Below are 21,592 nucleotides of genomic sequence, written 5' to 3'. Positions count from 1 at the left end.
AGTGGCAGAGTAGGAATAAAATCCAGTATCCTGGCAAACCCTGCATATTCCATGGAATCTGGCTTTCTTTCTTTTATTACAATTCCAAAATTTTCATTAGCTCCAAATCTAATCCCACAGTGAAGTGAAAAAGTTATAAATTCAAGGACAAAATTTTAATAGATGAACAGCCTAACCAGAAACTTCAGTTGGAGTGCACGGCTGGGCAGGGTGAAATTTTGATCAACTTAAGCTAAGTTATAAAATTTGTAATCATGACATATTTGTTAATATTTTATTTCAGAAAAATTATATTGTAAATAAGATGGCAAATTCTGAAAGAGCTGAAGAAATGCAAGAAAATTATTGGAGAAATGGGTAAGTTTTCCCTGAATTCTACAAAAAGTATTAATATTCTTCTGCAACTTCAAATATACCTTATCCTTTTCACAGCTGTAGCAAAAATACTTATAATTTTTTTCAAAAATAGCAAACAATTTTTTCCAAAATGTTTGCATTTTGCTGGACTTCAACATAATCAGTGTCATAACTGGTTTAATAGTAATTTTAGGAAGTGAAATAGCTATGGGATTTATTAAATTAGTGCTCCAGTTATCTCCTCTTCTGAATTTCTTGTAGCTTACTACTATATAAAGGAAAGATGCCTGAAGTTTTTATTTCAATTCTTGGCCAGGAGTGGTGGCTCAAGCCTATAATCCTAGCACTTTGGGAGACCAAGGTGGGAGAATGGCTTGAGGCCAAGAGTTGGAGATCAACCTGGGCAAATAGCAAGAAGATCCCATCTCTAAAAAAAAAAAAAAATAGAAAAATTAGCCAGGCATTATGGTGCATGCCTATAGTCTTAGCTATTGGGGAAGCTGAGGCAAGAGGATTGGTCAAGCCTAGAAAATTGAGGCTCCAGTGACCTGTAATTACGCAACTGCACACCAGCCTGGGTGACAGAGTGAAAGTCTACCTCAAAAAAAAAAAAAAAAAAACTCTATGCATCCTTCATTCCGTGTGGTACATTTAATAAAAGAAAATATTGAATTCTGGTTATTCTTTCACTGAATAGATGTCTGTGTGCATGTGTATGCTATATAGTTTGCTACACCTATAATTCATTACTTTAGAGATTTTAAAATGGAAGTGGTTTTAAATCTATTTTATTTCCACTTTTACCATAATAATCATGTTGCATTTGGATATACAATCTATAAACTGGAGAGAATCCTTCTAGGTCACACGGTCCATTAATGCAGAAAATAGCCAGAATGGAACTCCCTCCGTACCGTTTTCTTAGGGGTCAGAATGCCTACATCAGAAACTTCTTAAAGCTGAAGAAAATTCCTTTTGGGAATATTTTGAAAATTAAAAGAGCAGCATTCCAATCCCCATACCTCTTTTTCAATGTTGTTTTTCTCTTAGTATCATTATTATTATTATTATTATTTTCCCGGAGTAAATTTTCCACTTTTCTAAGCACCATTTCCTCATAAATTCAAAACAGATTCTCTAAATTTTGTACCCTAGCATGCTGATGTAAGAGAATGATGAGAGAATAGATTTATTAAAATTTTATGCTTGAAGATGCTCACTCGGGGAGATGGGAGTGGGGGAGGGGATGGGGGTATAACTACATGATGAGTGAGATGCGCACTGTCTGGGGAATGGGCACGCTTGGAGCTCTGACTCGGGGGGATGGGCGGGACATGGGCAACGTATGTAACCTGAACTTTTGTACCCCCATAATAAGCTGAAATAAAAAAAAAAAAAAAGAAAATGTTTCTAAAAAAAAAAAATATTTTAGAATACATTGTGCATTTAAGCATTACTGTGGACTGAGTAAATGATGTCTCCAGCATGTGTTTCACAGGATACATTATAACCTGCTGGTTGAGAGCTCCAGCTCTGGAGTCACATTCAAGTTCAAATAACTAGCTCTGTGAACGTGGATTGTTTGCTCTGTGATTCAGCTTCCTCATCTTTATTGTGGTCATGGTACTAATACCACAGACCTAATAAAGTTTCTTTTCCTTTTTTTTTTTTTTTTCCTGAGACAGAGTCTCGCTCTGTTGCCAGGGCTAGAGTGAGTGCCGGGGCGTCAGCCTAGCTCACAGCAACCTCAAACTCCTGGGCTTAAAAGATCCTCCTGCCTCAGCCTCCGGGTAGCTGGGACTACAGGCATGCGCCACCATGCCTGGCTAATTTTTTCTATATATATTTTAGTTGGCCAGATAATTTCTTTCTATTTTTGGTAGAGACAGGGTCTCGCTCTTGCTCAGGCTGATCTCGAACTCCTGACCTGGAGCAATCCACCCGCCTCAGCCTCCCAGAGTGCTAGGATTACAGGCGTGAGCCACTGCGCCCCACCCAATTTTCTTGAGATACAGTGGTGGACCACAAAAGCTAATAGGTCAGTAGAAACACAACAGCAGACTGCGATATCTGTTTTCTACTAACAGAAAATTAGAATGGGGAGCTGGTTAATTTTGCTAGTTTCTATGAAGAATTGAGAACATATATTAATATATTAATAATTTCATTTGGATGAGTAAGGACAGGAGAGGATGGAAGAAAACAACATGAAAGAAAAAAGCTACAAGGATTGACGGTAAGGGTTGGATGAGCCCTGAAAAAGTGAAATCAGTGGGTTATAGGTGTGGAATCTGGTCTTGAAATACTGGCAGGATTCCGATTAGGTGGAGGTAGGTGACTCATTTGAAGCTGGGAGCAGAATTACGTTGCTGCTTTGGGCCACGCTGATTTGCATTAATGAAATGGAAGTCCTGGACCACAGGTATCTAACATGCTCTCCAGCATGCAAACCAGCACAGAGCACGCTAGGATTGGGAGCCAGCGTGGCCGTGGCCTTGGCCGTGACCGTGGCCAGGCGTGCCCGGCCTGGACTACGTGGAACCCTGGGCGCCTCAGGCTCCACCTACCCACCCACCCCCCATTGTCAGGCAACACTCGGGGGGCCGGGCCCAGGAGGTTTGTTGAGGGAGGAGACCCTCAAACCCCTGCTTGCCCACGTGTTGCTCTCCTCTCTGAAAACCACCCAAGCGCTCCTTCGAAAGCTTTCCGTGAAGTTGGAAATGTTTTCCCTGAAATAAAACTAATCATGAGAAGAGAGCTTACTGGGTCTTAAGTTTTACGATCCGCATTTGGAAATGGGCGAAGGGGTTGTGGGAGTTTAACAATCTTAAAGCATTTTGTGTCATCTATGTCCCATCCCAGGGCAAATTGGCCTGAACAGAAGTAAATTATTAACTGTGGGAGGAAGAAATTTAAGTGACTTGCCATTTATCAAAGCTGACAGGACAATATGTTATAAAGCTTAAGGGAACAGTCGGAAGTTTGTCCTCCTGTGAGGTCTTCATAGAAAACTTAAACTGCTCCCCGCCACTCTCAGTTTAATATTGCAGACTCTTGGGCAGGGGGTTGTGTGTGTGTGTTTAACTGCCAGATTATCTGTGAAATCAATGGATAAAATGTACACCTTTCATTTGGACCTCCTTGAAATGTGAACATACCAAACTAAAAAATGAAATTTTCAAATGAGGGACAAAATTCAAAGTAACTTGTTTAATGTGTACTTAATAGAACTAATTTCATTTAAAGTTCACAGTTGCTCTTGAGGGTTTTGTTACAAAAGTTTAAATATTGTAATCTACCACTTCATACCCATTATGGTAGCTACTACTGAACAAGGGAAAAAAAGACAGAAAAAGAAAAAAGCAAGTGTTGGTGAGGATATAGAGAAATTAAAATCCTTGTGCACTGTTGATGAGAATGTAAAATGTTGTAGCTGCTGTGGAAAATACTATGGCAGTTCCTCAAAATATTAAAAATAGAATTAATATATGATCCAACAATTCTCCTTCTGGGTATACACCTAAAAGAATTGCAAGCAGGGAGTCAAAGAGTTATTTGTGGCCAGGTGCCTGTAATCCTAGCACTCTGAGAGGCTTAGGCAGGAGGATCCCTTGAGGCCAGGAGTTCAAGACCAGTAACATAATGAGACCCTGTTTCTACAAAAAATAGAAGACTTAGCCAGTTGGACATGGTTGCACCTGCTTGTGGTCCCAGCTACTCAGGAGGCTGAGGCAGGAGGATCTTTGGAGTCCAAGAGTTTGAGGTTACAGTGAGCTATGATGATGCCACTGGACTCTAGCCCTGGTGACAGAGTGAGACCCTGTTTCAAAAAAAAAAAAAAAAAAAAAGGATATTTGTGCACCCATATTCAGTGCAGCATAATTAGCAATAGCCAAAATGTGGATGCAATTTAAGTTTCCAACAAAATGTGACATATACATTCAAAAGAATAGTATTCAGCCTTAAAAAGGAGAAAAACTCTGACACATGCTACAACATGGATGAGACTTGAAGACATTATGCTAAGTGCATCAGTTCAAAGATGAACCTTGAAGACAGTAACCCAGTCACAAAAGGCCAAACACTGAGTGATTCTATTCATTTGAGGTGCCCGGAGTAGTCAGATGCATAGAGCTAGAGAGTAGAACGGTATGGTGGGGGGTGCTAGGGGAAGGGAACCATGAAGAATTGTGTGTAATGGGCACAGAGTTTCAGTTTTGCTAGGTGAAAAGAGTTCTGTGGATAAACGGTAGTAATGGTAGCACAACAATATGAAAGTACTTAGTGCCTTGTTTACCTTGACTAAAAATGCTTAAGAAGGTAACGTCTATGTTATGTGTATTTTACCACAATTTTTTAAAATTCTACTCTAGTTACATGTCTTCAGTTGCTACCCTAACACACCTAGAGACATCCAGTGGCAACTATCATTAAGTTTGTTTTAAAAGTTTCGGTGTTGGTATAAGTTTGCTACCAAGGATGATATCTGACACTTCAAGAAAATGTTACTGGAAAATTTTGCATTTCACATTGTAATTTTTGCATTTTAAACATTTATTTTCCAGTACACTACAAGAACAACTTCCTAAAGTGAGAAAGCAAGCTGTTGGATCTATTGAGATAGTAAGTGAAATCATTAGAAAGTGTATGTGTCAGAAAATTTTAGAGGAATTGTCAGGAATGCATAGAATGATTATGTTCTTTTGATCGTTTACATGCATTATTCGAGGAAAAGAAAATTAAAAGAAAAATTCATCACGGTGTCATTTCCAACAGGAAAAAATAAATAAAGCAACCCAAAATTTTCACAATCAGGTATAAGAAAAAATACTATAACATCCACACAATGATCTCAATTAAAAAAAAAAAGAGAGGTGTGTGTATGTGTCTGTGTGTATCATGCATAAATGTTACCAGATGTTGTGTTAAGTGGTGAGGAATTATGAGTGACTTGTACTATGTTTACATTTCAGTATTTTCCAATGATTATACATTGATACGTGGTATTATAATTATAAAATTGTTGTAGATCCTTTTTAAATAAAAAATAATTATCTAAGTATGTTGTAAAGCCTATGTATCAGAAAATATGTCAGCACACTTCTTGGGAATTATGTTTAAGAAACATTTTCATACATGTGTTCCCAGACATCCCCTTGACTAACTCTAATCTCTATGTCAGCCTCACTGTCAATGTCGTGCCACTAGAAATGCACATGAAACGGGACCTGTTTTTTTCAAAAGTAAATTCTAAAAGCAAACAAACTGGGAAGTAGCATCCTTTATTCTGACAGCGGAGGAGCAGATACCCTCTTATCATCTGTAATGCCAAATACAATGTGATGGAAAATGCTCTATAAATATTTATTAGCTATTACATGGATGAATGGAAAAACATGAAATTTTTTTAGTCTCCACTCACAAAATATGTACTAAGTGCCTCTTGCTGTTATTCAAATCTAATTACATTTCAATATCATTATTCTTTTCATCTTGCCCTCTCTCGGTAAGATAAACAATCCACGTTTTCAAGTTTTGTTTATGGTTTAGTTTTGGAATGGTGCTGTGCAGACCTGCTACAGAATAGAATAAAAGTATTCAATATTTGGCCTTCAAGTATTTTTTTCTTATTCCAAATAGCCCTTAAAATTATTATAAACACTTATTTACAGGATAGACATTGTCCTGGGTTGAAAACACATCTGATGAATTTAAAATAAGAGTAAAAAATATAATTCATTATATCTTTACTTGTTAGTTACTGTTCACAACACTTAGCTGTGGCATTGCTATGTTGCTGATGAGCCTAAGGAATCAGAAGTTTGCACCTCAGCTTTGCATAAGCTAAGATGTTGCTGAAGTCTTTCAGAATAACTTATTCCAAAGTCAACCACATGAGAGGATTCATACCCACAGCTGACCTGACTTGTGTCACGTATCTACAATTTGTACTGATTTAGCCACTTTATTTTTCAACACCTTCTTCAAAGGAGATTATAAATCCTTAACTTGGGTGTTTGGTTTTGCTTTATACATAAATGCGTAACTATGATTTTATACATTTATTTAACCTTTTAATCAATCTGTAAAGTAATGTTTACTTGGTGGTAAAAACTGTAGGTTGGAGTTTTGTTTGTTTGTTTAAAACTATTACATAGTGTAACCATGCTTTCTTTTTCTCAGTTCCGCTTTGCTGATGGACTGGACATCACACTCATGATCCTGGGAATACTGGCATCACTGGTAAATGGAGCCTGTCTTCCTTTAATGTCACTGGTTTTAGGAGAAATGAGTGATAACCTTATAAGTGGATGTCTAGTCCAAACCAATACAAGTGAGTATAAGATTTTTTTTTTTCAGTAATGCTGGAGACTCAAAAGCTTTGAATAAAACAAGCAAACATTAAGCTCACAAGGCAAATTACTGTATTATAAAACAACCTCTATATAGTATTATTTAAGTCACTTATTTGTCTATATTGCTAGGCACTAAAGAAATGTATTAGAGTTCTCCAGAGAAACAGGATCAAAAGGATATGTGTGAGTACATATATGTATGTATACACACACGAACACACACATATTTATATATGGGGGGATATTGAAGAATTGGCTCACATGATTATGGAGGCTGGCAAGTCCAAAATGTACAGGATAGGCCACTAGGCTGGGACCCAGGAGACAACCAATGTTGCAGTTCAAAGTCTGAAGGCCACCTGCTGGTGGTATGTAAGAACCATCTGAAGCCCACTAGAGCTCAGTTTGTCTCTAATAATTCAAACAACTTTTTATCAAAAGTGGTGATTATATCAGGATTTAATCAGAGGCTTGGGCCATCCCAGGCAATTTGTCTATAACCCATTCTTTAAAAAGATGAAATTAAGAAATCAAGTATGGGTAAATCTTTTGGCTTACTAGCTACTTAGGTTTTTATTTTGGGGGTTTTTCTTAAATAATAGTTCATAGACATGCATGGCACTCTAGAGCATAATGCAGGAAGAAAGCAGGAAATTATGGTGCTAGAGACAGATACTCTGAATAAAGACTGAGGATGGGAGTGGAAGGAATCTAGCAATCAGGGATGTGGAAAAAAGTGTTTTCATGTTACCCATATTTGTAGACATCTTTCATGTGTCCTTTGTAGCATCCTATTTCAGAGTCACACCCTTCAAGGTGACATTATTCTTTGGATGTAAATTTTGATGATTCTCTTATGCACTGATATAGTGACTATGCAGTGTTTTTTATCTGGTGAATATTACAAATATTAGTAATTCCCTGATTCTATATGTTTTTCCCGAAATTCCACACTAGGTATCCTTAGAGATGTTTATGATAACTGGGACAAATGACTCATTAAAACCTGAACTTTTAGATACTAGCCTAGCTTTGTACAGTATACTTCCCTCTGTTCCCTATTTGACTTTAAATATGAATTTATACCTAAGTTATACCTTCTTTTCTCCACCTGAAGGCTAATCTTTCAAGTGTTCCAATCTTGTTTGAGTGGAACAAACTCATTGCTGCCATCTCTACATCCTTCCATGGTCTCCTGTCAAAGCACTTATGAATTTTTTGATATTTTAATAACATAAACTAAATTAAGATTATAAGTTACATTAAAAAATTGATATTTTAATGATATAAGCTAAATTCATTGTTGTTAAACAAATAGAGCCACTGCCAATTCACTGAATAAATATTTATTGATTGCCAAGCATGTCTCTGTGAATGAATGAATGAATGAAACAATCAGTCAATCAAAAACCTAGCAACCTAGATCCATCTACATGGGAGTATTCCTTTTGTTAAATCTATTCTTTAATATAACTGATTTCCTTACCTGTTTTAGATAGGATAGGCAGTACATATCTGATTGATATTGCTGTGAATGTTAATTTTTGTGATTGTTTAATGTTTTTCCAGTGTTCTCAAGTTTCATGGTGTGTTTTATCAAATGTGGTGAACATGTAAAGAAGTTTGATAAGAATTTAGATAAATTTACAGATACTATTGGTATAACACATTATTAAAGAGAAGTAGAGTTATTAAGAGGTATACCTTCAACATTCTAACATTAATTTTCTGGAGGCTAATAGAAGAGGGGGATTTGTTCTTACAAATAAAAATATGAATAATCACGATTATTGATTGGAGGCCCATTTTTGTGCCAGTACTGAACCTTTGCTATACTATCTCTACTAATATAACCTACAAAATGAGATTATGCTATTTTATGTGATTGTTGGTACCATTTTCAGAAATAATGTGTATTTTCCTTATTAAGCTTCAGTTAAATCTCATTAAAACTTTCTACTAGATTTTACTACCTTCACTTCTGCTATGTCAATTCTGATATTCTTGGAATAAGCTGCTTCAAAATTTTTTACTACCACAATTCCATGAATAGAATAAGGAGGAAATTATTATTTGTGTATAAAGATCATAAACATTATCATATGTGATGATGTTATGGTTATGTGAGAGATGATGAGTCATGATGTCTGCGATTTATTTCAAATGTTTATTATAGAGGTTTAAGGAAAAAAACTGTGATAGTGGGTATTGACTGCAGTTTTGTGCTGTCGGTACAATCAGGACTTTGGTATACTAATTAATACACGATGTATTTTTTTACTAGAAGATATATAGAAAAGTTTACAAAGAAGACACATAACCCAAAGGTTATTTTAAACAGGTTCATTATGTTGTTATCCTGGTTATAACCAACATATTTCAATAATTTTTCTTTCAGGTTTTCCCATGACTCCTTCCTCTAGAAATTTCACATGTTCTTGTTTTTATTGGACTTTCTAAATCAGGACTTTCCTGGAGTGTCTCAAACTAATTCAAAATGCATAATCTCAGGCAGGATATGGAAATTCTGTTACTATTATCAATGCTTTCCCGACCATTGCCTGATCAGAGATATCCTAAAGAATTCTTTCCAGTGATGAGCTTCGTGGTTAATGCTTCCCTGTATTTTTCCAAGTTGCATGGATATACCTTGAGAGCAGAGATAATTATTTCAAGTTCTACGTTAAAGAATAGAAGATAAGATGATCATAAACCTGTGTACAGGTTAAAGAATGAAAATAAGATGATCATAAACCTGTGTACAGGTTAAAGAATAGAAAATAAGATGATCATAAACCTGTGTACAGGTTAAGAATGCACTATATTTGATTTGGAAGATGAAACAGTATGGCCAATTAAAAATTAATTTCTTTTATAATTTAAATAACTTTTTTTACAGCAAATTATCGGAACTGTACTCAGTCTCAGGAGAAGCTGAATGAAGATGTGATTGTGTAAGTCCAAATGAAGTATTAATATCACAGTCATTGCATGCTGCTTTATTCAATGCTTATATGAAAAAAACAACTGAAAAGTTTGACCATTAATGTTACATATAAGTGATTAAGCAAATATGTCTTCTTCTTTCGTTAAGTATATAAAATGTAATTAGTACATATTTTTTTCTTCTATATGAAAGGTCTGTAGGTCTTATACTTTGACTTGTATTTGACAAAATTGTCATCATAGAAAAATTGTGAGGATTTGCATTTTATAACAATTTTTCCTCCCAGAACTGAAGGTACACATTCTGGAGGAAAAAGAACCTGCTTTTCCTCTTTGAAAAATTTATTTTCCTTCTAAGCCTTATAAAAAATTTGGGGGATCACTTGAGCCCAGGAGTTTGAGGTTGCTGTGAGCTAGGCTGATGCCACGGCACTCTATCCTGGGCAACAGACCAAGACTCTATGTCTCAAAAAAAAAATTATTGTTACCTAAAGTTAATAAATCCAGATTATATGATCCTTAAAAAAATTATTTCTATAAACATTAAAAATCAAAAAGATGTATGCAACAAATAGTAAAAATACGTTTTTAAATAAAATAGTAAGGTTTTACTCAGAATAATTTTTGAGACTAATTATTCAGACTACTAAAGTTTTTTTTTTAATTTCTATAATTTGTCTTTTTTCTTTTTTTTTTTTTTTTTTTTTTTTTTTTTTTGAGACAGAGTCTCGCTTTGTTGCCCGGGCTAGAGTGAGTGCCGTGGCGTCAGCCTAGCTCACAGCAACCTCAAACTCCTGGGCTTAAGCAATCCTACTGCCTCAGCCTCCCGAGTAGCTGGGACTACAGGCATGTGCCACCATGCCCGGCTAATTTTTTCTGTATATATTTTAGTTGGCCAGATAATTTCTTTCTATTTTTAGTAGAGACGGGGTCTCGCTCTTGCTCAGGCTGGTCTCGAACTCCTGACCTCAAGCGATCCACCCGCCTCGGCCTCCCAGAGTGCTAGGATTACAGGCGTGAGCCACCTCGCCCGGCCCTGTCTTTATTTTTATTCTTTACCCTCATACTTGTACATTTTTACAGAGCTGTAAGCAGCCTTTTTATTTAACATTATAACATAAGAATTTCCCCATGTTTCATCTTAGTCTTATCACTTAAATTTTTTTATTATTATTATTTTTAATTTTTTTATTATTATTTCAGCATACTGTGGGGGTACAAAAATCATAAAATCTGAATAATATTTATAAGGACATTCTGTTTCTGTAATTTTAGGTATTAAACAGTATGCTTTATTTATTCTCTCACATGTTAAGTTTGTTAGATAGATCCTACCTTACTAATATATTCACTGAATTTCCATAATGTCTCACTAAAACTAAGTCTTTGCTATGGAATTAAGTGATCCCTATTGTTTTCCCCAAAAGTGAAGTCTCTGTCTTACCAAAGGACACCCATTACATTGCAGTGATACCCTCTGGGCCTTAATCTTCATCTGTGCTGTCCCATATGTGAGCCACAGCCACATGTGGCTGTATAAATTTGCATTAATTAAAATTAAATAAAATTTAAAATCCAGTTCCTCATTCTCAGTTCCTCTTTCTCAATCACATGTGGCTACTGAACACTTAATATGTGCTCAATGGCCACATCTGGCTGGCTGCCATACTGTATAGCCCACATACTGAACATTTTCTTCATCACAGAAAGTTCCATTGAATAGTGCTGTTCTGGGCTACAATGTGAATGATACCCCCACAAATTGTGTTTTGCTGCAGCCTCAACTTTTTTTTAAGAGAAAGTTCATTTTTAGCAACTTCTATATAAAATTTCTTCAGATTGTGTCTTTTGAAAATTCCCAATTAGGATCCAGGGTAGTGTCTTCTACTGAATTTTGGTCTTACAGTATTAAAGCAGGGTTCTGATGTACGATCACGAAGTATAGAATTCTTACCAAAAAGTTTAGAAATTTTAAAAATAGCGGCATTCATTTAAAAATAGCCAATAAAAAGGAGAATAAGATGAAAAGATATGTCTATGTACAGTTATTAAAAGGGGGCTGCTAGATTTGTAAAGAAACATTCTTAACATTTGTAATATAGTACTTGTTATGTTATTAGTTCTAAAATCAGTGCTCTGTTTTGGAAACATTTGAGGTACATGATTTAAAAAAAAAGGTCCCACAGCACTTAGTAGTAATCCATTGCAAGGATATATCACGTTTTGTTATGTCTTCAGCAATTGATAGATATTAGATATTTATAAATAATGCTTCTATGATCATTGATGTACAAGTCTTTGTGTGGACATATGTTTTTATTTTTCTCGGGTAGATAACTAAAAGTAGAATTTCTGGGTCATATGGTAGGTAAGTTTATCTCTTTAAAAAACTATTAAACTATTTTTCAAAGTAGCTACACCATTTTACTGTCCCAGCAATAATTGAGGGTTCCAATTTCTCCACATCCTCACCAACATGTGTTATTCTCTGCCTTTTTGATTATAGCCATTTCAAAGTGTGAAGTGTGTGAAGGGGTATCATAATGTGGCTTTAATTCGCATTTCCCTAGTGACTAATTATGTGCATTCTAAGTACTTTTTAGCTACTCATGTATTTTCTTTGGTCAAATGTCTATTCAGATATTTTACTTATTTTTTAATTGTGCCATTTGTCTTCTTCTTACTGAGTTAGTTGTAAGAGTTCTTTATAAATTCTGATTACAATCTCTTTGTCAGATATACGACTGGCAAATATTTTCTCCCTCTCTGTGGCTAGAGTTTTCACTTTCTTAGAAGCTTCTTTTCAAGCACAAAGTTTTAAATTTTGATAAAGTTCAATTTATTAAGTTTTTCTTTTATGGATTGTGCTTTTGGATTTAAGAATTCTTTGCCTAATCCAGAGTCATGAAGATTTTCTTCTACATTTTCTTCTAGAAGTTTCAATATTTAGCTCTTAAACTTACATCTGTGATCTATTTTGAGTTAGTCTTTGTGAATGGAATTAGGTAAGGGTCTAACGTTATCTTTTTTGAATGTGGCTATCCAATTGTCCCAGAGCCATTTGCTGAAAAAACTATCCTTTCTCTACTGAATTGCCTTGGCACTTTTGTTGAAAATAAATTGTCCATAAATGTAAGGGTTAGTTTCTGTTCTCTCAGTCCTGTTGCATATGTTGGTATGTCTTTCTTTATGCCAGTACCACACTGTTTTGATTACTGCAGTTATATAGTTTAAATAAGCAAACTCAGGAAGAATTTTCACTACTCTGAGCCCTTCATGTCCGTATACAAATTTTAAGAACACTTTGTCTATTTCTGCAAAAGAGCCTCCTAGGATTTTTGACAGAGATTGTGTTGAATCTATAGATTAATTTAGGGAGAATTTTCATCTTAACAACACTGTCTTCCAATCTATAAACATGGATTGTCTCTCCATTTATTTAGATCTTCTTTAATTTCTACTCATAACGTTTTGTGGTTTTCAGTGTATGAGTCTTATATCTCTTCTTTTCATTTGATTATGGCAAATATTTTCCCCACAACATTTAAAAAATTCAAGATGATTTTTATTAAACCTGTAGTGTTCTATTTTGTCCTTTGAGCAGTTTGTCTTATTAAAAAACACAATTTTTCTTATTTGAGAGTTATGTTCTTTTTTTTTTTTTTTTTTTTTTGAGACAGAGTCTCACTCTGTTGCCTAGGCTAGAGTGCCGTGGCATCAGCCTAACTCACAGCAACCTCACACTCCTGGGCTCAAGCAATCCTCCTGCCTCAGCCTCCCGAGTAGCTGGGACTACAGACATGTGCCACCATGCCCAGCTAATTTTTTCTATATATATATTTTTAGCTGTCCATATAATTTCTTTCTATTTTTAGTAGAGACGGGGTCTCGCTCTTGCTCAGGCTGGTCTCCAACTCCTGACCTTGAGCGGTCCTCCTGCCTTGGCCTCCCAGAGTGCTAGGATTACAGGCATGAGCCACCTCGCCCAGCAGATAGTTATGTTCTATCAAAGTTTCTGTAAAGATGAAATTATCAAATACCGAACCATTGCTCTTAAGAGAAACACAGTGTTAGGTCCTTGTGAACCTCTGGTCACAAACTTTTCACCAACCAATTGCTACATAACCTTATTTTGTGTGTGCTCTTGTTTAAAGACACTATTTAGTGTATTCATTAACATTGACCTTGTGGTCAACAGCACTGTAACTCCTGCCTAAATTAAGCTTATCTAACATGTATTTTCTACATAGGGCACACCACACCCTTCCTGAACTAAGGAACACTAACCGACATTTCAGCATGATACTTGGGAACCATTATAAACAGCAAAATCATCAACAAAAATGACAACAACTTGGCACTAAATAGACCACAAAAGTGACACTTGTTTACAGTGTGAGCACTGAAACAAGAAGGCAGAGTATTGCCTTGCTGGACCTTGGCTAGAAATACATGCCTTGGGCAAATCAAATTTTTTGCCACTCGGTGCATGTCCATGAATAACTATGAAAACGTCACGCATATTAATTTTGGACTTACAAATAAATTTTAGCAAGGAGGCAAATTTGCAAATACAGAATCCTCAAACAATGAGCATCAGTCTTATTCTCCTCTCGTGTTTTGCTTGATACTTCACTCCTCTGGCTTTCCAACTACCTCACTGGCCTCTCCTCAGCTTTCTTTGCAGGCTCTTTCTCTTGATCCCAAACTCTCTTTGTTTGCAGAGTCCCTGACTCAATCCTTGGCTCTCTTCTCTTCTTTACCTACACTTTAATCTCTCTCTCCCTAGGTGGTCTCAGCCAGTCCCTTGCTTTCAAATCTACATCTCCTGCCTACATCCCTCTCCAGTGCTTCTGATTCTGATTATCAACTTCTTACTTTATCTCCACTTTACTGTTTAATGTGCTTCTCAGACTTAGCATGTCTAAATCAGAACTCTCAATATCTTGCAATTCTGCAAATCTCTCTCTCTCCCAGTCTCCCATTTCTGTAAGTGGTACCCCCATCAGCAGCTGCACAAGTCAAAATCTAAGGAGTTATTCTTGATTTCTTCCATTCCTTCATTTCTCATATCCAGTACATTGGCAATTTCTTAAGGAAGAGTCTGTTAAACAAATAATTGCTTTATTAATATAAAAAAGCACACACACACAAACTATAAATCATTTCCTGCCGGGCATGGTGGCAGTGCCTGTAGTCCCAGCTACTTTGAAGGCTGAGGCAGGAAGATCACTTGAGCCAAAGAATTTGAGGCCAACCTGGGCAACACAGGTAGATCCTATCCTTTTAAAAATTGCTGTAAAGCACTAAGAAATCTAAATATCCATATCCTAGATAACAGGTGGCAATCCAGGGCTGACAGCATGCTTGAAGGAGGCTGAGACAGATTAGACTCCAGTCGTGGAGAGAGCATCTTCATATGCAAAGGAGGGGCTCAGCTGGAACAGATTTTCAAGTTTTCTCTCCTCATCAAGGATCATGAGAGACACTCCACTCAAGCAAGGGGAGGAGAGAAGTCTGGTTCCTCAGGGAGGTCACAGCTCTCAAAATCCAGAGGATTAAATGGAAAGGATTTTTTCATTTCCTGATCCGTGTCTTCAGAGGCAGGAACAGAACGTTTTGCTTTAACAGTCTTCTCATCACCTTTGAGGCAGAGAAGGTCAGCTGTTTTTGTTTGAGGGACTCATTAGTCTGGCAATTTGTATTTCCAAAGTACACTTAGATCTATCTGCTTCTTTTCATGTGGGCAGCCACAGTCCTCACCCAGGCCCCCGTCTTTCTCACCTTGGCCATGGCAATAGCTTCCTAACTGAACCTGCTTCCGTAGTCGTCACTTCCATCCATTCTCCAAAAAGAAGCTGGAGTGATCTTTCTAAGAGTTGAACAGATAAGATCATCCCATGCTTAAATCTTCCAATGGTCTTCTGCTTCTCTTGGAATAAGATCTGATCAACGCATTGTAGCTAGAAGCCCTAGGATATGCCAAATTCTCCAGTCTGATCGTTTCGTACCACTCTGGAATGCTTTTGTTCCTGGAATGTGCTAAGCTTTTTTTTTTTATGTCAACCTCTCCTGGAAAAGACCTCCTCTTCCTCCTTGGAATGTTCTTCCTGTTCCTTTTATGGCTGGCTCCATTTCATGTTTTGGATCCCAGCTGTAATATCAGTTCCTCACAGACACTTTTCTTAACCACTCTATGTATCTGCACTAGCTCTCCCAATCCGTGTTTACCTACCAATTATTCTGTGGCCTATCCACTCTGTTTACTTCCTCATAGAACAACCTGAAATTCTTTGTGTGTTGTCCGCCCCCTCCCACCAGAGTGAGAGGACTTTTTGTCTTGCTTGTGCCTGTGTCTCTAGAACCTCATACATAGTGGGCATCCAGTAGATGTTTATTAAATGACTACATTTCTTATCTGGTCTCCTACTGTTTGAAATTTGGATTGCTTTCAGCTTTTCTGTGTTGTTACAAATGCTACAATGACCATTTATAAAAATGACTCTTTGTACATACTGCCTTAGGGTAAATTTCTTAAGTTAAATTTTGGATTTAATGGTATGTATTTTTTAAAGCTTTTTATCAACTGCTTTAGACTAGTATTATTTTCTTTACCCTCCTGTTCCACCTACAGCTATCTTAATTACTTCAATGTAACTTTTTCATATGAAAGTATCAAAAATACTAAAAGAAGATACAAATAGCAAGAATGTATTACAATACTAATTTCTGCCATTAATATAAGAGAACCATACTCTAAATGTCTTACCAGGCAAACCTATATTATTAATAATGTATTCAAGGCTAGGCACGGTGGCTCATGCCTGTAATCCTAGCATTCTGGGAGTCCGAGGTGGGAGGATAGCTTGAGCTCAAGAGTTCAAGACGTGCCTGAGCAAGAGTGAGACCTCCATCTCTACTAAAAATAGAAAAAATTATTCTGTTTCTATTTCACATGGTGGTGAGCACCTGCAGTCCCAGCTACTCGCAAGGCTGAGGCAGGAGGATTGCTTGAGCCCAGGAGTTGGAGGTTGCTGTGAGCTAGGCTGGCACCACGGCACTTGCCCGGACAATAGAGTGAGACTCTGTCTCCAAAAAAAAAAAAAAAAAAAAAATACTACTACTACTAATATATTCAATGTACTTCACGCTTTCTCATGGTGTGTTATTTTTAATTATTTTTCTAGGTTCTAGCATAGATTTTCTACATTAAATATTAGGATAGATTTCTCTTTTTTTAATTTGGTACAGATGAAAAAGTTGTACTTCAGTCTAAAGTCTAACATTCCAATAATGTTTCTTCAGGTTGATCCTGTATTATGTTGGGATAGGAGTTGCCGCCTTGATTTTCGGCTACCTGCAGATTTCCTTTTGGATGATGACTGCAGCACGACAGGCCAAGAGGATTCGAAAACAGTTTTTTCATTCAATTTTGGCGCAGGACATCAGCCAGTTTGATGGTCGTGACATCGGTGAACTTAATACTCGCATGATGGAGTAAGACGATGGATGTGTAGTACATCAACTTTGTTTTCATACATGGCGTAGACATGACTTAACTACATTTATTTCCTTGTTTCAGTGACATCAACAAAATAAGTGATGGCATTGGAGACGGGATTGCTCTGTTGTTTCAAAACCTGTCTACGTTTTCTATTGGCCTGGTGATTGGTTTGGTGAAGGGCTGGAAACTCACCCTGGTGACTCTGTCCACGTCTCCTCTCATAATGGCTTCGGCGGCAGCATGTTCCAGGGTAGGTGAGACGGCCAACGCAGTGTCAACGAGAGGAAGCCGTGTGGACAAGATGGCTTATTAAGTTTGTCAAAAAAGGCATTTCTATTCACTTTCCATGTCCCAAGATACAAAAGGATATTACAAACCACAAATACTTTTGATTTTGTTCATCATCGATCACCTTTCTATCTTCAAGTTATTTGGCTAAAATGAGGTTTTGAGTATCTTATTAACATTACAAAACATTCCTCTTCAATTAGCAGTCTAATGGAGCTGCAGATGGTAGCATGGGTAAAGTGTGATGCCATTATCCAGGGGATATTTAGTTCTTGCTGCCAGGAGATCCTTCTGTATTCTAAATTCCTAGATAAATGTGTTGCAATTCGTTTCACTGGGTAAAACAGAGTAAGAAAAATCCCAAAACAGTAAACACATAAAACACTTTTTTATGTCAGCTTCTTCAAGTTTGTATTTTTATAAGGCTTTGAATTATATTAAAAAGTCTGCTAATATCTATTTTTATGTGCTACCTAAGTATGTTTTTTAAACAAATATGTATTTGCATTCTAAGTTACATTTTTAGCAGTGTTAGGCTGTGAGTATACCACAAGACATTAATCTTATTTATGGCATATTTTTGAAACCAATACTCCTTGTGACATCCAAAAACAATCAATATATCTCTAATATTTCTCTCCATATCATGTCTTTGGCAATTCTACCAGTGTATATACCTATCTCCTAGATGGTAGGCACAGGGTTTTTAATTTTGCAACATTAATTATTCTTTATGGAAATCAAATCCATAAAAATTCACAGAGTTTATTTGCTAAGCAATATACAAATTCAACCAAACACGAATTTTCAGCAATAAAAATATTCTGTGGTTGAGTAACTCCTTAAAGGGCTTGGATAGTTATACAATAAATCTTTATTTAGTATGACTTCTGGTGTTGACCTTGTAATCCTTGTCAAGATCTTCATCCCCAGCTTATTTGAAATGAGGAAGGAAATCTCGGTAGGAAGATTACCCACAGCTTGTTACTAAGATCAGAGCCCTAACTGCTCATGGAAGACAGGTAAACAAGGGGTTGTAAAAAAACAGCAGTGGGGAATCTAAGTTCTGTTATTGTATTAACTGATCATGAAGAGGAAGCAAGTGAAGGTCACAGTCATCCAAATGATTAGTGATACCAGGGTGGATGGTTTCTAGCTTCCTTCAATTCAATTAACTTGGAAATCATTTATTAAATACTCACTAAGTGCAAGGCTTTATGCCAGGTGGCATTTCCCCTCGGGTGATATAGTATCGTAAGGGAATTCAGAAAATAATGAGTGTCACTCAGCTTATGCTACCCCCTGACTTTAACAGTCTCCGAGTATGTCCTCCATAAAATCAGCTCCAATTGTGTGGCATGTATTTTGAAAGTGGATAGATTTGTTATGTGAGTAGGCGATAGTTATAAACTCACACTCTGAAGGCAGTTTCCCTGCTGTTCCCCTTCATGGAACTGTTGTGCTCCTTACCAAACTGTAAAGGATTAGTAAGTGGGACATATAATAGAGAAAAGGGCACATTCTGGTTTTGAATTTTGAAATCAGGTAAACCTGCCTATTATCACCAACAGTGATATTCTCCCCTTTCTCACTGAAGTCTCATCTCTTAGTGTAGTTTCAAACTCACTCCTTACACATAGGCAGGATCATGTTCCTCTTCCTGCCACAGCCCTGGGACCCATAACCTCTTGAAGTCTTGCTTTGTACATAACAACAGATCAAATCAAGTCAAATCAGGCTCGCTAATATGCAGAGTGCACCCATAAAGAATGGTGTCCCTAATATCCTTCTCCAAATCAAGTCTTTCTCAATTGTACCAATGTAGATACCCATTTCTAAAAGAGTTTTTAAAAGTACACACAGAACATGGCAAAGCTCTACTAGAAGGAAAAATAGATAGGAATTTAGATTCTAGGTAATATTAGGCTAACCAGAATTTAGATTCTACCTAAATTAAGTGCTCTGTACACTGTTACTACTTTGGAGTCATTCTTTGGTTAACTGTGGTTGTGGTTTATTGCAGATGGTCGTCTCGTTGACCAATAAGGAATTAAGTGCCTATTGCAAAGCTGGGGCTGTAGCAGAAGAAGTCCTGTCATCAATCCGAACAGTGATAGCCTTTGGGGGCCAGGAGAAAGAGCTTCAAAGGTCTGTCCCTTTAATTATGACAAAATATGCTTGGTGTTTTTCCCCTCCCAAAAGCTATTACATTGTGTTTTGTCTTTGTAAGGTATACACAGAATCTCAAAGATGCAAAGGATGTCGGCATAAAAAGGGCTATAGTTTCGAAACTGTCTCTGGGTGCTGTGTACTTCTTTATGAACGGAACCTATGGACTTGCTTTTTGGTATGGGACCTCTTTGATTCTGAGCGGAGAACCTGGTTATACCATCGGGACTGTTCTTGCTGTAAGTCTCGTTTGAGAACAACGGTAACTAGCCTAGATACACTTTTCTTATCTAGAGTTTAGTCAAAATTCCTCTTTGAATGAAGATGGAAGTTCAAAGATGAATGTTTTGATAAACAAATATTTGTTTCCCTCAAATGATTGGTATACACTTCTAAATTGTAGATATGAATTGACAAGTTTTATTCATCTAACACGTTTTAGTGTCCTTGTTGCGGCAGATATGGTGCTTTTAGAAGAATCATAATTGAATTTCCCACTGAGAGATACTCTGAGTTTTTTTAATCCAGCAGCGAAAAAGGTCAGTCTGCAGTGAGACTTTTCCATTTACCCTTGCTGAGGTAAGATGGCACCCTACACTCATCTTGCTAAATGTCCTCTCAGGAAACGCTCTGTAGGTTGGACTCATCTGCTCTTCCTTTGTCCTTTCAGCAATATAGCAACGTTAAAATAAACCACAGACAGCTCTGTCCAACATTACAATTTGAAGACTTTTAAATTCCTAAGTGTTATGTAATAAAGTATAATTTATTCAGTTTTCCTCCTAAGTTTCAACCATAAACAGATCATTTCAAGATTAAGAAACATTTATCTTGGTGAACAAATGATCCACTCCACATCCTTCAATTCTTGTTTGGCATTCCCGTTCTATATGTATATTTCTCTTCTTTCAAATAAATTCATCGTTTGAATTTGACACTTTCATAGTTAAGATTTTTAGGAATTCATTTATTTCCTATCCAGTGAAATGTGAGCATTAAGAGATTTTGGCTTGTCCCTGCTCTGCAATGTATGTGTTCCTGAGCAAATGAGCTGCTAAGCCTTAGTATCCTCATCTATGTGATAGGGATAATGACGCCTAGCTTGGGGGTTCTTTCCTTATTTGACTTTTTGCAGATATGTGTCTGTCTGAAAAATTAATAACTGTCCAGTAATACAAGAATTCAAAAAAATTTGGGTAGAAATAATACAATGTATCTGAGCTAGTGAAATCTATCACACTCCTCTTGTTAAAGCTCAAAGGGTTGACCAGCAAGGAGGGGAATGAAGCTCACCATAGCTTCGCGGCCAGCATTCTTCAGTCAGCAGATTTCCTGCTCAGGCATCCCAGCAGGTGATAACCACAAGCCTATGGGACAATCGAAAAATGTCCCACATTAGGAAAAGGCCAAGGATACTTGGATTAACTATGTTTCCTTTATATTCGATCATATTTTCCATTCTTTCTTACCTAATTTCTCTAATATCTCTCTGTGAGCCTGAACCAATTACACACTTCATTTTGTTGTCTATCTTGTATAACAGCAGAGAGTAAATATTATTTTTTGTTCCTGCAGGTTTTCTTTAGTACAATTCATGGTAGTTATTGCATTGGAGCAGCAGCCCCTCACTTTGAAACCTTCAACATAGCTCGAGGAGCCGCCCTTAATATTTTTCAGGTTATCGATAAGGTAAGACCTCTTATTGCTTTGAATAGTAACTACCATTACTGCAAAAACAAGACCAAAAGAACAGGCACAGTCATTTCTCTAAAACAATAGAATGGGCAAAATCCATGTTGGCCAGTTGGTTATGGAATGAGAGATTGCTTTGAACTCTTTTCTGTGTGGGGATTGTGTTTTATTGAAACTTTCATGTTTAACTCCATGCATTTCTATGGCACAAAGGAAAGGTTGTAAAAAAAAAACCCACCTTTAAACTATTTTTAGGATTTAGAGAGTGTCATCTTAGTCA

General features: G+C 36.7%; 1 protein-coding gene across 1 annotated transcript in view; it reads left to right on the top strand.

Moving 5' to 3' along the window:
- The first annotated feature begins 304 nt into the window (after positions 1-304).
- ABCB5 (ATP binding cassette subfamily B member 5) overlaps positions 305-21,592 on the top strand; it is a 101,551-nt gene continuing 80,263 nt past the window's right edge. The window contains exons 1-9 of the mRNA XM_069461951.1: positions 305-357; positions 4,923-4,980; positions 6,541-6,691; positions 9,613-9,667; positions 16,965-17,156; positions 17,242-17,413; positions 19,475-19,599; positions 19,682-19,859; positions 21,196-21,309. Coding sequence (XP_069318052.1) covers positions 305-357; positions 4,923-4,980; positions 6,541-6,691; positions 9,613-9,667; positions 16,965-17,156; positions 17,242-17,413; positions 19,475-19,599; positions 19,682-19,859; positions 21,196-21,309 — 1,098 coding nt within the window. The remainder of the gene's footprint in view (positions 358-4,922; positions 4,981-6,540; positions 6,692-9,612; positions 9,668-16,964; positions 17,157-17,241; positions 17,414-19,474; positions 19,600-19,681; positions 19,860-21,195; positions 21,310-21,592) is intronic.

This window comes from Eulemur rufifrons, chromosome 29 (genome assembly GCF_041146395.1).
Source record: "Eulemur rufifrons isolate Redbay chromosome 29, OSU_ERuf_1, whole genome shotgun sequence".
Taxonomy (NCBI): domain Eukaryota; kingdom Metazoa; phylum Chordata; class Mammalia; order Primates; family Lemuridae; genus Eulemur; species Eulemur rufifrons.
This window is presented reverse-complemented; position numbering and strand designations above follow the sequence as displayed.